General features: G+C 41.9%; 2 protein-coding genes across 2 annotated transcripts in view; one reads left to right on the forward strand and one right to left on the reverse strand.

Moving 5' to 3' along the window:
• The window catches only part of LOC134572450 (sperm acrosome membrane-associated protein 4-like), a 715,452-nt gene that overhangs the window by 489,029 nt on the left and 206,705 nt on the right, over positions 1-19,718 (forward strand). The window lies entirely within an intron of this gene.
• LOC134573487 (long neurotoxin homolog TA-bm16-like) lies at positions 170-18,065 on the reverse strand. Its single transcript, XM_063433255.1, has 3 exons — positions 17,956-18,065; positions 8,860-8,967; positions 170-1,042 (listed from the first exon to the last, which is right to left on the reverse strand). The coding sequence occupies exons 1-3, from the start codon at positions 18,011-18,013 to the stop codon at positions 879-881; spliced, it is 330 nt and encodes a 109-aa protein (XP_063289325.1). The 5' UTR covers positions 18,014-18,065; the 3' UTR covers positions 170-878.

The raw sequence follows: 19,718 nt of genomic DNA on the forward strand, positions 1-19,718 counted from the left end.
GCCCCCTCCCCTCCTCCCCCCGCCATCAATTAATGTTCCCTTGTATAAAAAAAAATATGTATTTAACAAATTGGGAGCCATTGGCATTTAAACTGTTTTATTTGTTATACATTTTTATTTGGATTCAGACACTAAAAAAGGTCATAGATGAATTATCTTGAATAATCATATAAAGAATATTCTGATGAGTATAAAGGTATGTATAAGAATCTGTAAGAGGTGGTAGTTGGTCTACGGGGGAGAATAGGCACCTGCTGTATTTGGGAAAGTTGGATTGTATGAATGGCAAATGTTTAAGTTTCATAAGGTATATCCTTTCTCAGTTCCCAGACCCATCATTAAGCTGGGTAAGGTGCTTTTTGAGCTTCTCTGCTAAGTCACATGTGGGAATACAACGGCCGCAATAACAGTGACAAAATACATTCTGGCAGATACAGCTAAGTTCAAGCCCATCCTTTCCATTGGTAGGAATGAGTTATGTGCAATACGAGGGTAGCGATGTATGGGCGCCTGAATATATGAGAATATATGATGTCATAACTCATGTGTACAGTAGCTTACGCCGGTCATTCCCTTTCTCACATTGAGCAATGTAAAAGGACCAGTTACATAGAGATCTGTGTGTTTCTTGTGCAAAAAGCCCATTTATTTTCATTTCCCACCAAGACCAAAGTCATCCCTTGTCTGTACGTGTGTGTATAAAAAACAGAAAGTGGGGGTGGACAGTCATTGTGTAACAACAGGTATGTGCTCTATAGGGGAAGGAAGGTAGCAAGAGGTAGACTATACAAATGATTAGGAGAACATGGTTTAAAAATGGACTTTCTCCGGTCTCAGATGTTCCTTCATTAAGCTGGTGGAGATATTCTTCATGAGCGTTATTGCTTGGTCATCCGCAGGGCCACAAGGGCGGCAATAACGGTGACAAAAGACACCTTGGCAGATACAGCCGAGTTACAGAGGTCGGTGGAGCAGCAGTACGTACGTATACCGGAAACCGTAGTATCACATATAGATGTTGGAGCGCACACCTTTGCACTATCTGGAAAATATAAATAAGAAACACAAACAATGAACATTAAATGTTTAGCAAAGATGTATGTTTACAGTGATTGCAAGATGTGCATTGGCATTTCCCCTGTGTTAAACCCCACCCCTCGATGAGTTGATAATATCTCTCCCCCAATGCTGTGCATCTGTTGAGAGTAATAAGGAAAGACACATATGCAGCAAATTCTGGGAAGAAAAATTGTGCTTCTCCCCTTGAGCCAGTAGGGGTTCTCTCTATCCCCCACGGAGCAGGCGATAGATTGGCCCCTTTATATTACTGCAGCCAATCAAATGTGTTCCTATTTGTGCAGATCAACATATCTCAGTCTGTCAGCAATTGGCATTATTCATCAGCAAGTATCAGAAAGAAAAAAAATAATAACAATAATCGTAGAGCCATCTCGTGAGCCCTATATTAAAATCGGCCCATGGAGTATACGGTTCCCAGCCTAGTGTACAGTCCAAGTCACTAAGGCATTTATGTGAGCACATCCCTTACATGACAGCCCTTGCTGGTGATGCAGAGAAAGAGCTGCTGATAATGTAGGGAATTTGAGTAATTACCCCAATGACGGTCACAGAGGGGAAGTGTGGAGGTTGTTTCAGAAAGATGATAAAAGACTGTAGGGGGGAAATAGGGTGAACAAAGACTAGATTCTGCGATTGCACCATATATGCAGGTGTGACGAACCACCATGTCCCTGGATTAAAAAAAAAACTTTATTTCATTACCCTACGAGTTCGGGACATTGCCTTTTCATTCGTTTTACTGTTAATTAATTATCCTACCGAACGACCAGACCACCTGTATGTAGAATGTGCCACTTATTAACCTCTATAACCTCCTTAACACTTCTAAAACCGCAAGCGTTATACGTAGTCAGATGGGTGGTCCTCTTTTGGTATACGAACACATGGCGGCAGCCATCTTTAGCCGCGAACACATACAGCGGTGTTTGGTCATCGAGTGCATGGAACTATAATCGGACACTCGCCGGCGCGAACACAGCTGGGACTTCCATATCTACCTATGTTCAGGTGGATTCGTATGGGAAGAGAGGGAACAAGCTCCCAAACAAGAAACATAGACTGAACAGAACCACAAACCCCTACGTTCGGTATTTTGACTGTATTGTGTATTCCCAAAAGAGATCAAACGCACAGACTGATTTCCTGGGCAGAAGCCATGTGGCGGACTGCCTGGCACCCCAACCGGGTGCCTCCACCAATCACTGCTCCTAGTGCTCACCGAGTACTACCAGCAGTCCACCAGACACCATCAGCACTGTAGTCCCCACTTCCAGTGTTACAGCTTGGTTGGGGTCTCGCTGTCCTCCACCCACCCTGGACCCAAGACCAGGATCCAGCTTCCAGTGGGTAGACCTCTACTCCAAGAGAGTGTAGCAATATGCTCTTAAAAGAGCAAGTGATTATAATCCCAGAGGAGTATAGTGATTCAGCAATCCCCAGGGTAGATAGAGTAGTTTCCCAACACATGAGAAAAGGCTCTGTGTTGAGGGTAAGCAGAATCTCCTTAATGAGAGCCACAACTGGCCTTATATGCAAGTCCCCATGCAAGGGGCACTCCCCCCCCCCCCCCCCCTGGACCTGACAGTAAACCACAGTATAAAAAATTACACAACCACATTGGCTCTCAGATCTAGGACACTCCCATACATAATCAGAAAATCCCTCCTCTATACCTGGGAGATAATTGAGTTATGGACTGTACTAACTCAATTATCTCCAGACAGAAAAACACACATAAAAAAAAAATACCTTTAAAACATACAAAACCCCCACAAAAGTTACACCCCCTGATAGCCCTGATCTGGATGACCAACAAAACCAAAAATCACCCAGATCAGTTCAGGGGTTCAGGAATTTCCTGGAAGTCATTTATTTGACCGACCGTACACATGGATCCATGCCCAAAACAGTTCCAGACAATCAGGCTGTGCGGTCTGCCTATTTCTGGAATACATAAAACAGTCAAAATACCGAACGTTGGAGTTCGTATGGGCACTTAGTCTATGTTTCTGGTTCGGGAGCTTATTCCTATCAAACCCAGCTCTTCTCATACGAATCCAGACGAATGTATGAAGATATGGAAGTCACAGCGGTGTTTGTGCCGTCGAGTGTCCTATTAGAGTTCCATGCATTCGACAAACAAACACCGCTGTATGTGTTTGCGACTAAAGATGATTTCCGCCACATGTTCGCACATACGAACGAAGGCCACCCAGGTTGCAGTTAAACATAAGTCAGGAAGGTTAATGGGCTGCACTCTCCTGTTCTCGGTGGTCCAACTGTTCGGTAACCGAACAGAATAAATATAATCCGTTCGGTAAGCCCCATATAAGTACAAAAGGCACGAACAGTGCCTTTAACCAAGATTTATCACAGGGGTCATAGTCCTGGGGCAGGAGGTTGGCAAGCAGGCTCCTCCAAAAGCTCATTGTGAGGTTCTGTTCACCACAAGCCTCTTGTGCAGTTGGTCAAAATGTGACCTCCATGGAAATTTCAAACCCCTGAACTGATTTTGGATATGTTCGTCCCCCAGATCGGACTATCAGGAGATTTAGCTTTTGTGGGTTTTTTATGGGTATTGAAGGTACTTTCTGGGTACTGCTAAAAAGTATGTTTTGGGTCTGGAGATAATTGAGTTAATACAGTTCACTCAGTGAGCACTTCCTGTCATTCCGCCGGCGGCCGGGTACAGGAAACAGAGGTTCCTGTCCCGCGTTCCGCGCCGCCCGGCCATGCTACATGGAGAGACCGGCAGGAGGGAGCGCTCTGCGCTTCCCTCCTGCCGGTCACTCAAACCCGGCCGCCCTCCATGCAGCAGTGCTGCGCCGCCTGAGGCTTGTTAAAGCGCTCAGGCGGCACAGCATGAGGAGCGACACCGGGCACAGGGATTCGGCCGCCTAGGTCGCCTTACAGGTGGCGCCGTCCCTTGCCGCGGGGTCGTAGTGCGGCTCTCACGAGACTTACAGTGTAAGCTGACAGAGGAGCTGCACGGATCGGCGCAGAGGAGGAGGGAGCTGACAGGAGCTGCAGGAGAGGTAAGTAAACTCTCAGCCAGCCCCCCTCCGCCCCCACTGAACTGCCAATGCCACTGGACCACCAGGGAAGGAGAGCCCCCCTCCCTGCCATGTATCAAGCAGGGAGGGGGGACGAAAACATTTATACAAATATAAATAATAATAATAATGAAAAAAATATATAATAAATAAATAAAAAATTATTTAACCAAAAATAAATTATTAAAATAATAATAATAAAAAAAATAATAAAAATGCCCACCCCCCACCTAGGCTCTGCAAAACACACACACACACTACATCACACACACTGCATTCATACACACTGCACTCATACACACACTGCACTCATACACACACACTGCACTCATACACACACTGTAAAAAATATTCAATTAATATAATTTTTTTAGGATCTAATTTTATTTAGAAATTTACCAGTAGCTGCTGCATTTCCCACCCTAGTCTTATACTCGAGTCAATACGTTTTCCCAGTCTTTTGGGGTAAAATTAGGGGCCTCTGCTTATATTCGGGTTGGCTTATACTCTGTGTCTGTTTGTATGTGTCTTTATGTCCTCATGCATGTGTGTCTGTATGTATGTTAGTATGTGTCTGTCTGTCTGTCACTATGTATGCCTGTGTGTCTGTATATGTGTGCATGTCTCAGTATGTGTGTGTCAGTATGTATGCCTGTATGCGTGTATATCTGTTTCAGTATGAGTGTCTGTTAGTATGTATCTGTGTCCTTTTGTATCAGTGTGTGTGTTTGTGTCTGTGTGTGTATTCCTGTGGGCGGTATTTGGAGGGGGCCCTAGGGGGCCTAGACCCTGAGCTGAGTTAGGGGCCCCAAAATTTCTGGTGGCGGCCCTGCGTATACGTAGAAAATGATTAAGAAGATTTGGCAGGGTGATAACCAGAACTCTTATAATGCTGTAGTTGCGTTTAACCAATAAGGCCCGTTTGTACGCAGTGTCAGAAATAGTATTATCTTAACAGAGGGGAGAAACAACATATAAATGAATATAATGTCATCTAAATAATACTGAATAGTGTAGTTAGTAATAAGCAATGCACAAGACTGGGCTGAGTATATTAATAACTTGTATAATATATTAATAAGCAAAGAAAGTACACGATAAGCTATGAGGAAAAATCCTTTAGTGATCACCTTTAGCTGACCTAATGGGAATTTTTTGTTTTGTTTTGTTTTTTTATAAGCGTAGTTTGACCGGAATTAACCCCTGCTGCCATAACAGTGGTTTGCCAGTAGTTAATATCCGACAACTAATATACCCCAAATGCAGGTACAGAGCAAAGAAACATATATATATATATATAATAAGCCAGTTTGTCATGTATTAAAATAATTTTACCGACAAACCTTGTAAAATCACAAGGTGGTGACATAAGCCAAACCAGCCTGGCTACCCGGCATATAACTGACATAAGCCTAAATGAATGGAACAGTCGTAGTATGAATGAAAAATGACTGAAACGTAATCTTAATTTAAACAGAGTTTTCACTTCTATTGCAATGTGTGAGTGAAATGCCAGCATTGCAATAATGACAGTTTATACCACATGAAACAAAAGTTTGCACGAACGGAGCTTCAAAACGGAGTTTTGCATGAAACAAACGAAAGATGTATGAAGTGTTTCATGCTCGGCTATTGTATGTAAACGAAAGGTTAAAGTAAACTATTTAATGCGAACGGACACATGATATTACCATGAGTAGATGAATGTTTAACCCAAAATGCCTGATCGCACGAATTGTAGCGTCATGTGTAAGGTAAACGGAAGAGTATGGATAGCATGTGTCCGTGTATTATATTACAGCATCTTATTTGTTTGAAATCAATATCCTGCTGATAAAACAAACTTAACTACTACTGTATACATAGTGAAACGCAAGTATAAGTGGAATAAATGTAGATTTACACGAAATAACGAACGAAGACTATGTCGGTATAGATATTTATGCAAATGAACTTCTTAATTTACACGAATGCTACTGACAGTTAAACGAGAGCCAGACCACATGAATTGCAGTAATAAATAAACGAACGACTACCGAAGGTGTGATTGAAGACAAGTATAGGGAACGTACGTATACTCACAAACTCAGTAGGCAGTGATAGGATTGAAAATAATGATAGGGTCCTGTGAACCGGAAGTAAACCGATGCACTTCCGGGAACAGCGACGACAGGTAAGCAGGGGCTTACTGAGTTTAAATAGGGAATAATGTACCTCCCACAATTACAGGCCATGCCTTCTATATATATATTTATATCAAAATACACTTAGAATGAAATTGTATATATCTATGCATATATAAATAAATAAAAATAATCAGAAATATACATATATCCATATACAGAATTACATAAATAATTATATAAATATACACGTAGACTTCACATATATAAATATGCATATATATTTAAATTCTATGTGCGTATTTATGTAATATTTTTACATAATTAAGTAATTTTATTGATTGCAATTTGAGGGACCTGCCGGACAACCCAGGTCGATAGTCCAGAGAATTGAATTAGCTAGCACTGTATTTTACCCTATAACTTTTTATGACACCCTAAAACCTGTACATGGAGGGTAGTGTTTTACTCAGGAGACTACGCTGAACACAAATATTAGCGATTCAAAACAGTAAAATATATCACAGCGATAATATTGTCAGTGAAAGTGACTTGTTTGCATTTTTCACACACAAACAGCACTTTTACTGATATAATTGTTGTGATACGTTTTCCTGTTTTGAAACACTAATATTTGTGCTCAGCAAAGTCTCCCGAGTATAACAGTAACCCCCATGTACAGGTTTTATAGCGTTTTTAAAAGTTACAGGGTCAAATATTTTTACATTGAAAATGGCCAGGTTGGTTACGTTGCCTTTGAGAGCGTATGGTAGCTCACCAATGAGAATTACCCCCATGATGGCATACCATTTGCAAAAGAAGACAACCCATGGTATTGAAAATGGGGTATGTACAGTCTTTCTTAGTAGCCACTTAGTCACAAACACTGGCCAAAAGTAGCGTTCAATTTAGTTTTTTACTTTTTTCACACACAAATATGATCGCTAACTTTGGCCAGTGTTTGTGACTAAGTGGCTACTAAAAAAGACTAGACATACCCCATATTGAATACTCTTCAATATGTCAATATATTGAATACCCTTCAATATTATATACTTTAAAAAAATATATATACCGTATATACTCGAGTATAAGCCGACCCGAATATAAGCCGAGGCCCCTAATTTTACCCCAAAAAACTGGGAAAACTTATTGACTCGAGTATAAGACTAGGGTGGGAAATGCAGCAGCTAATGGTAAATTTCTAAATAAAATTAGATCCTAAAAAAATTATATTAATTGAATATTTATTTACAGTGTGTGTATGAATGCAGCGTGTGTGTATGAGTGCAGCGTGTGTGTATGAGTGCAGCGTGTGTGTGAGTGCAGCGAGAGTGTATGAATGCAGCGTGTGTGTATGAGTGCAGTGTGTGTATGAATGCAGTGTGTATGAATGCAGTGTGTGTATGAGTGCAGTGTGTGTGTGTGTGTGTATGTATGAGTGCAGTGTGTGTATGTGTGCAGTGTGTGTGTGTTTTTCTGCAGTGTGTGTATGTATGTGTGTATGAGTATGAATGCAGTGTGTGTGTGTGTGTGTTTTGCAGAGCCTTGGTGGGGAGTGGGCAATTTTTTTTTTTATTATTTTAATATTTTTTTATGATTAATTTGTATTATTTAATTTTATTTAATTATTATTTTTTTATTATTTTAATATTTATTTTATTTGTAATATTTATTATATTATTTTTTTTCGTCCCCCCTCCCTGCTTTATACATAGCAGGGAGGGGGGCTCCTTCCCTGGTGGTCTAGTGGCATTGGTAGCTCAGTGGGGGGGAGGAGGGGGCTGTCAGAGAGTTTACTTACCTCTCCTGCAGCTCCTGTCAGCTCTCTCCTCCTCTGCGCCGGTTCGGTCAGCACCTCTATCAGCTCACATTGTAAGTCTCGCGAGAGCCGCGGCTCTCGCGAGAGTTACACTGGGAGCTGACCGAGGTGCTGAACGGACGGCGTGGAGAGAGCTGACAGGAGCTGCAGGAGAGGTAAGTAAACTCTCTGACAGCCCCCACAGCCCCTGTCTGTATTATGGCAATGCGAATTGCCATAATACAGACTATTGACTCGAGTATAAGCCGAGTTGGGGTTTTTCAGCACAAAAAATGTGCTGAAAAACTCGGCTTATACTCGAGTATATAAGGTACATGTGGGGTGTTATTCAGAGATTTATGACAGATAATAGTGTTACAATGTCACTATTGATAAATTTTAAAAATGTATGTCTTATCCTACTTGTACTTATAGCCCTATAACTTGCAAAAAAAGCAAAAACGCATGATTTTAGTTTTTTTCATTCGCTTTTGTAGATGAGTAAAATATTTCTCAAGTAAAAGTGATTTTTTTTTCTCCAATTTTTCATCATATTTTAAATTTAAATTAAATTACATGAGATTATATAAATAATGGTATGTAAAGAAATCCCTTTTTGTCCTGAAAGAAAACAATATATAATTTGTATGGGAACAGTAAATAAGAGAGCAGAAAATTACAGCTAAACACAAACACCACAAAAGTGTAAAAAGAGGCCTGGTCGCAAATGTACAACATCCCAAAAACAGTCCGGTCCTTAAGGGGTTAAAATAGACAAAGATAGGGAGATAGAGATATTTACATCCACTTGAAGTCAGTTTTCCGCAGACAGCTCCTGACTGGCATGTCACAATTGTAGAATTTGTATCGCATAGTCCTACGTCACACGTGTAACACTGCAGAGCATAGCCTGGAAAAAAAATTTATATGAGTAATTTCCATACACACCCACACTATAACACAATTACAGTAACACACCTCCTCACCCACCCACACTATAACACAATAAGAGTAACACACCTCCTCACACACCCACACTATAACACAATAAGAGTAACACACCTCCTCACACACCCACACTATAACACAATAAGAGTAACACGCCTCCTCACACACCCACAATATAACACAATAACTGTAACACACCTCCTCACACACCCACACTATAACACAAAAAGAGTAGCACACCTCCTCACACACCCACACTATAACAGTAACACACCTCCTCACACACCCACACTATAACACAATAAGAGTAACACACCTCCTCACACACCCACACTATAACACAATAAGAGTAACACACCTCCTCACACACCCACACTATAACACAATAAGAGTAACACACCTCCTCACCCACCCACACTATAACACAATAAGAGTAACACACCTCCTCACCCACCCACACTATAACACAATAAGAGTAACACACCTCCTCACACACCCACACTATAACACAATAACAGTAACACACACCTTCTCACACACCCACACTATAACACAATAACAGTAACACACCTCCTCACACACCCCCACTATAACACAATAAGAGTTACACACCTCCTCACCCACCCACACTATAACACAATAAGAGTTACACACCTCCTCACCCACCCACACTATAACACAATAAGAGTAACACACCTCCTCACACACCCACACTATAACACAATAAGAGTAGCACACCTCCTCACACACCCACACTATAACACAATAAGAGTAACACACCTCCTCACACACCCACACTATAACACAATAACAGTAACACACACCTCCTCACACACCCACACTATAACACAATAAGAGTAACACGCCTCCTCACACACCTACACTATAACACAATAACAGTAACACACACATCCTCACACACCCACACTATAACACAATAAGAGTAACACACCTCCTCACACACCCACACTATAACACAATAAGAGTAACACACCTCCTCACACACCCACACTATAACACAATAAGAGTAACACACCTCCTCACACACCCACACTATAACACAATAAGAGTAACACACCTCATCACACACCCACACTATAACACAATAAGAGTAACACACCTCCTCACACACCCACACTATAACACAATAAGAGTAACACACACATCCTCACACACCCACACTATAACACAATAACAGTAACACACCTCCTCACACACCCACACTATAACACAATAACAGTAACACACCTCCTCACCCACCCACACTATAACACAATAAGAGTAACACACCTCCTCACACACCCACACTATAACACAATAACAGTAACACACCTCCTCACACACCCACACTATAACACAATAAGAGTAACACACCTCCTCACACACCCACACTATAACACAATAACAGTAACACACCTCCTCACACACCCACACTATAACACAATAACAGTAACACACCTCCTCACACACCCACATTATAACACAATAAGAGTAACACACCTCCTCACCCACCCACACTATAACACAATAAGAGTAACACACACCTCCTCACACACCCACACAATAACACAATAAGAGTAACACACCTCCTCACCCACCCACACTATAACACAATAAGAGTAACACACACATCCTCACACACCCACACTATAACACAATAAGAGTAACACACCTCCTCACACACCCACACTATAACACAATAACAGTAACACACCTCCTCACCCACCCACACTATAACACAATAAGAGTAACACACACCTCCTCACACACCCACACTATAACACAATAAGAGTAACACACACATCCTCACACACCCACACTATAACACAATAAGAGTAACACACATCCTCACACACCCACACTATAACACAATAAGAGTAACACACACATCCTCACACACCCACACTATAACACAATAAGAGTAACACACCTCCTCACACACCCACACTATAACACAATAACAGTAACACACCTCCTCACACACCCACACTATAACACAATAACAGTAACACCCATCTCCTCACACACCCACACTATAACACAATAACAGTAACACCCATCTCCTCACACACCCACACTATAACACAATAACAGTAACACACACCTCCTCACACACCCACACTATAACACAATAACAGTAACACTCATCTCCTCACACACCCACACTATAACACAATAAGAGTAACACACCTCCTCACACACCCACACTATAACACAATAACAGTAACACACACCTCCTCACACACCCACACTATAACACAATAAGAGTTACACACCTCCTCACACACCCACACTATAACACAATAACAGTAACACACCTCCTCACACACCCACACTATAACACAATAAGAGTAACACACCTCCTCACCCACCCACACTATAACACAATAAGAGTAACACACCTCCTCACACACCCACACTATAACACAATAAGAGTAACACACCTCCTCACACACCCACCCTATAACACAATAACAGTAACACACCTCCTCACACACCCACACTATAACACAATAACAGTAACACACACCTCCTCACCCACCCACACTATAACACAATAAGAGTAACACACACATCCTCACACACCCACACTATAACACAATAAGAGTAACACACCTCCTCACACACCCACACTATAACACAATAACAGTAACACACATCCTCACACACCCACACTATAACACAATAACAGTAACACCCATCTCCTCACACACCCACACTATAACACAATAACAGTAACACACACCTCCTCACACACCCGCACTATAACACAATAACAGTAACACCCATCTCCTCACACACCCACACTATAACACAATAAGAGTAACACACCTCCTCACACACCCACACTATAACACAATAACAGTAACACACACCTCCTCACACACCCACACTATAACACAATAACAGTAACACCCATCTCCTCACACACCCACACTATAACACAATAACAGTAACACCCATCTCCTCACACACCCACACTATAACACAATAACAGTAACACACACCTCCTCACACACCCACACTATAACACAATAACAGTAACACACCTCCTCACACACCCACACTATAACACAATAACAGTAACACACACCTCCTCACACACCCACACTATAACACAATAACACTAACACACACCTCCTCACACACCCACACTATAACACAATAAGAGTAACACGCCTCCTCACACACCTACACTATAACACAATAACAGTAACACACACATCCTCACACACCCACACTATAACAAAATAAGAGTAACACACCTCCTCACACACCCACACTATAACACAATAAGAGTAACACACCTCCTCACACACCCACACTATAACACAATAAGAGTAACACACCTCCTCACACACCCACACTATAACACAATAAGAGTAACACACCTCCTCACACACCCACACTATAACACAATAAGAGTAACACACCTCCTCACACACCCACACTATAACACAATAAGAGTAACACACACATCCTCACACACCCACACTATAACACAATAACAGTAACACACCTCCTCACACACCCACACTATAACACAATAACAGTAACACACCTCCTCACCCACCCACACTATAACACAATAAGAGTAACACACCTCCTCACACACCCACACTATAACACAATAACAGTAACACACCTCCTCACACACCCACACTATAACACAATAAGAGTAACACACCTCCTCACACACCCACACTATAACACAATAACAGTAACACACCTCCTCACACACCCACACTATAACACAATAACAGTAACACACCTCCTCACACACCCACACTATAACACAATAAGAGTAACACACCTCCTCACCCACCCACACTATAACACAATAAGAGTAACACACACCTCCTCACACACCCACACTATAACACAATAAGAGTAACACACCTCCTCACCCACCCACACTATAACACAATAAGAGTAACACACACATCCTCACACACCCACACTATAACACAATAAGAGTAACACACCTCCTCACACACCCACACTATAACACAATAACAGTAACACACCTCCTCACCCACCCACACTATAACACAATAAGAGTAACACACACCTCCTCACACACCCACACTATAACACAATAAGAGTAACACACACATCCTCACACACCCACACTATAACACAATAAGAGTAACACACATCCTCACACACCCACACTATAACACAATAAGAGTAACACACACATCCTCACACACCCACACTATAACACAATAAGAGTAACACACCTCCTCACACACCCACACTATAACACAATAACAGTAACACACCTCCTCACACACCCACACTATAACACAATAACAGTAACACACACCTCCTCACACACCCACACTATAACACAATAACAGTAACACCCATCTCCTCACACACCCACACTATAACACAATAACAGTAACACACACCTCCTCACACACCCACACTATAACACAATAAGAGTTACACACCTCCTCACACACCCACACTATAACACAATAACAGTAACACACCTCCTCACACACCCACACTATAACACAATAAGAGTAACACACCTCCTCACCCACCCACACTATAACACAATAAGAGTAACACACCTCCTCACACACCCACACTATAACACAATAAGAGTAACACACCTCCTCACACACCCACACTATAACACAATAACAGTAACACACCTCCTCACACACCCACACTATAACACAATAACAGTAACACACACCTCCTCACCCACCCACACTATAACACAATAAGAGTAACACACACATCCTCACACACCCACACTATAACACAATAAGAGTAACGCACCTCCTCACACACCCACACTATAACACAATAACAGTAACACACATCCTCACACACCCACACTATAACACAATAACAGTAACACCCATCTCCTCACACACCCACACTATAACACAATAACAGTAACACACACCTCCTCACACACCCGCACTATAACACAATAACAGGAACACCCATCTCCTCACACACCCACACTATAACACAATAAGAGTAACACACCTCCTCACACACCCACACTATAACACAATAACAGTAACACACACCTCCTCACACACCCACACTATAACACAATAACAGTAACACCCATCTCCTCACACACCCACACTATAACACAATAAGAGTTACACACCTCCTCACACACCCACACTATAACACAATAACAGTAACACACCTCCTCACACACCCACACTATAACACAATAAGAGTAACACACCTCCTCACCCACCCACACTATAACACAATAAGAGTAACACACCTCCTCACACACCCACACTATAACACAATAACAGTAACACACCTCCTCACACACCCACACTATAACACAATAACAGTAACACACCTCCTCACACACCCACACTATAACACAATAACACTAACACACACCTCCTCACACACCCACACTATAACACAATAACACTAACACACACCTCCTCACACACCCACACTATAACACAATAACACTATCACACACCTCCTCACACACCCACACTATAACACAATAAGAGTAACACACCTCCTCACACACCCACACTATAACACAATAACAGTAACACACCTCCTCACACACCCACACTATAACACAATAAGAGTAACACACCTCCTCACACACCCACACTATAACACAATAACAGTAACACACCTCATCACACACCCACACTATAACACAATAAGAGTAACACACCTCCTCACACACCCACACTATAACACAATAACAGTAACACCCACCTCCTCACACACCCACACTATAACACAATAACAGTAACACACACATCCTCACACACCCACACTATAACACAATAACAGTAACACCCACCTCCTCACACACCCACACTATAACACAATAAGAGTAACACACCTCCTCACACACCCACACTATAACACAATAACAGTAACACACACCTCCTCACACACCCACACTATAACACAATAACAGTAACACAGCTCCTCACACACCCACACTATAACACAATAACAGTAACACACCTCCTCACACACCCACACTATAACACAATAACAGTAACACCCACCTCCTCACACACCCACACTATAACCTAATAACAGCAACACACCTCCTCACACACCCACACTATAACACAACAAGAGCAACACACACCTCCTCACACACCCACGCTATAACACAATAACACTAACACACACACCCTCACACACCCACACTATAACACAATAAGAGTAACACACCTCCTCACACACCCACACTATAACACAATAACAGTAACACCCACCTCCTCACACACCCACACTATAACACAATAACAGTAACACACCTCCTCACACACCCACACTATAGCACAATAACAGCAACACACCTCCTCACACACCCACACTATAACACAATAACAGCAACACACCTCCTCACACAACCACACTATAACACAATAAGAGTAACACACCTCCTCACACACCCACACTATAACACAATAACAGTAACACACCTCCTCACACACCCACACTATAACACAATATGAGTAACTGCCTCCCTATCACACACACACTGTATACCATGTATACACAGCACAACCACCTTCTCACAAACTGCTATACCATGTATTCACAGCACAGCCAGCCTCTGCATCACACACACTGCTATACAATGTATACACAGCACAGCCAGCCTCCCCATCTCACACACTGCTATACCATGTATACACAGCACAGCCAGCCTCCCCATCACACACACTGCTATACCATGTATACACAGCCAGCCTCCTCATCGCACAGTGCTATACCATGTGTACACAGCACAGCCAGCCTCCCCATCACAAACTGTATACCATGTATACACAGCACAGCCAGCCTCCCCATCACACACTGCTATACCATGTATACACAGCACAGCCAGACTCCCCATCACACACTGCTATACCATGTATACACAGCACAACCAGCCTCCCCATCCCACACACTGCTACACCATGTATACACAGCACAGCCAGCCTCCGCATCACACACACTGCTATACAATGTATACACAGCACAGCCAGCCTCCCCATCACACACACTGCTATACAATGTATACACAGCACAGCCAGCCTCCCCATCACACACACTGCTATACCATGTATACACAGCCAGCCTCCTCATTGCACAGTGCTATACCATGTGTACACAGCACAGCCAGCCTCCCCATCACAAACTGTATACCATGTATACATAGTACAGCCAGCCTCCCCATCGCACACACTGCTATACCATGTATACACAGCACAACCAGCCTCCCCATTACACACTACTATACTATGTATACACAACACTGCCAGCCTCCCCATCACACACTAGTATACCATGTATACACAGCACAGACGGCCTCCTCATCACACACTACTATACCATGTATACACAGCACAGCCAGCCTCCCCATCACACACTGCTATTCCATGTATACACAGCACAGCCAGCCTCCCCATTACACACTGCTATACCATGTATACACAGCACAGCCAGCCTCCCCATCACACACTGCAATACCATGTATACACAGCACAGCCAGCCTCCCCATCACACACTGCTATACCATGTATACACAGCACAGCCAGCCTCCCCATCACACACAGTGCTGTACCATGTATACACAGCACAGCCAGCCTCCCCATCACACACTGCTATACCATGTATACACAGCACAGCCAGCCTCCCCATCACACACTGCTATACCATGTATACACAGCACAGCCAGCCTCCCCATCACACACAGTGCTATACCATGTATACACAGCACAGCCAGCCTCCCCATCACACACTGCTATACCATGTTTACACAGCACAGCCAGCTTCCCCTTCACACACTGCTATACCATGTATACACAGCACAGCCAGCCTCCCCATCACACACTGCAATACCATGTATACACAGCACAGCCAGCCTCCCCATCACACACAGTGCTATACCATGTATACACAGCACAGCCAGCCTCCCCATCACACACAGTGCTATACCATGTATACACAGCACAGCCAGCCTCCCCATCACACACACTGCTATACCATGTATACACAGCACAGCCAGCCTCCCCATCACACACACTGCTATACCATGTATACACATCACAGCCACCCTTCCCATCACACATACTGCTTTACCATGTATACACAGCACAGCCAGCCTCCCCATCACACACAGTGCTATACCATGTTTACACAGCACAGCCAGCTTCCCCTTCACACACTGCTATACCATGTATACACAGCACAGCCAGCCTCCCCATCACACACACTGCTATACCATGTATACACAGCACAGCAAGCCTCCCCATCACACACTGCTATACCATGTATACACAGCACAGCCAGCCTCCCATCACACACAATGCTATACCATGTATACACAGCACAGCCAGCCTCCCCATCACACACTGCTATACCATGTATACACAGCACAGCCAGCCTCCCCATCACACACACTGCTATACCATGTATACACAGCACAGCCAGCCTCCCCATCACACACTGCAATACCATGTATACACAACAATATCTAGTTCTACATATTGTTTACAAAATATAATAGATCCATAGACATATAATATAGGTTACAGGCAATAAGTACAGATTTGCATTTTATATGAATTGTTAAATCTTGCATTTTGAGATATATCTTATATAATGCTTCGGAGACCCAAATAAACTGTGGTCAACTCTAATAACAATGAAAGAAAGTTAATATAACTGGACTAGCTTTATTACTAAAGAATTGTAACATTTACAAAAAATTACATTTCAAGTAAAACCATTAGGTACCAAATAATTTTTTTTCTTTATTTAGCAATATTATACCTTGCCCAGCCCTGTTCATCCATTCTGCAAAACACCCAGGAAAATATTTATGTGCTAATATATGAGACTTTAAATTAAACACACATTCTAAATAACAAAAATGTTGTATACACAATATACATATACAGCACTGATGTCTCACCTGTTTGACAGCTCAGAAGTATGACAAAAATAACTGGTAATAAATGTTTCATTTTCATTATGTTTGTTCTTGGCTTAGATTTACTGTCTCTCTTCTATATCCTTGACCTTTCCTCTCTAATTTATAGTAATGATGCAGTCAGCTACAGGTAGCCCCTCCTACCTCATCATACCATACCTGTCTGTACTCTGTACCTGTGTGTTTTTCTAATACTCAGAGAAATTCACTCAGTGAATTTCAATATTAAGCCATAATTGGTGAATTTGAGAAATCCTCAGTTTACTATTCTTTCAGTTTCACTATTGTAGTCTAAAATTTTAAATTCACTTTAAATTACTGACAATTTTCAGTTTAGGATATAACCATATAACCATACAAATTTTAGTGAAATAAATTTGAATGGCGAAATTTAAGTTAAAATAGCTCAGCTGGAAAAATATTCCAAGTCAGCTGTCGTCAGAACTCAGGTATTTTAAATGACATCTTTGGCCATTTGGGTTTAATTTGCTAAACTTTGGTGAATAGTGAATGATCCTGTATACTTCTCTCTAAATGCCTATTGGTTAATCAATGGCTTTGACCACAAGCCCACACCAGAGTTGGAAAGATAGCATTTAAAATGTTTTTTCATAATTGAACTTGTGCTCTCAATATGAACACAATGTAAAAATATCTGAGCTCTTTCGTGACAGTAATGGAGTCAAAGTCGGTCACGCTTAACTCTTGTAATAATTCACGATGCCCCATGATGCCACCTGGCGATCGGTATGCATGGGTCATGAAATTTACTAATAATAATATTGCAAATTTACATCACAGATTGAAGAGCCGAAAGACAATCGGACAAACTTGCATTAATAGGTTACAGTCAAATTTTCACATCTAATGTTTTTCAAAAGTGTATCATGTTATATATAATTATTTTTTTCAAATTATTACGTTTCATTACATGTAATACACTTAAAAAGAAAAGAGATTGCTTGTCCTTTAAGATAATCCTGAGAGCTGTGGGTATCACAAAGCTCACCTTCACAGAGCCCTGTTAGATGGTATAAACTGTAATGGATGTCTTTCTAGACAAAGGATTAACACAAGTGAATGGATGTTGAAGTTTGAGTGTAGAAATGAGGAGCACTCGTGAGATAAGAGTGTAGACCGGTACAAGGGAGCAGACGCAGTGGAATTGTGATTGAGAGAGTGCTGGTGAAGGAATAGTGAATGAAGGTGAGAGAATGGAGAGTTTTAGAGAAAGGGAAAACACGCAGCCAGATAGGAAGAGAACTGGAGATCTGCGAATCACGAACCAAAACGAGCCGTGCATTCGTGATTCAGAATTCTGCTCGTGGTCGCAAAAAAAAAAAAAAAGGATTTTTCGTGGGAACAAATAATCATATCTAGGGGCCAGCCACTAAATGTTGATTTTATTCATTCATCAAGTCAGAACTGAGCAATATGATAAGTTTAAGAAATATATACATATAGACTATTTTACTGCATCTCCTGTTTGATATTTCGGTTGGTTACTCTCTCTCACCTGATCTTGAAACTGAATGGCAGGATACTGCTGCTAACAGTTTGCAGCAAAATGTACAGAGGAAATTAAATTATGTATATAATTTGCAGAATGCTGATTGGACCATATTTTTACCTTTTTGGTTTTCGTTTCTGAATTGGGTTTTCGGTACAGAAATTCTGCGGAGCCAAAGCTGCGAAGGGCTGAAATTTGGACATCCCGAAAAAAATATTCTATTGTAGAAAATAAA

This window comes from Pelobates fuscus, chromosome 9 (genome assembly GCF_036172605.1).
Source record: "Pelobates fuscus isolate aPelFus1 chromosome 9, aPelFus1.pri, whole genome shotgun sequence".
NCBI classification, from domain to species: domain Eukaryota; kingdom Metazoa; phylum Chordata; class Amphibia; order Anura; family Pelobatidae; genus Pelobates; species Pelobates fuscus.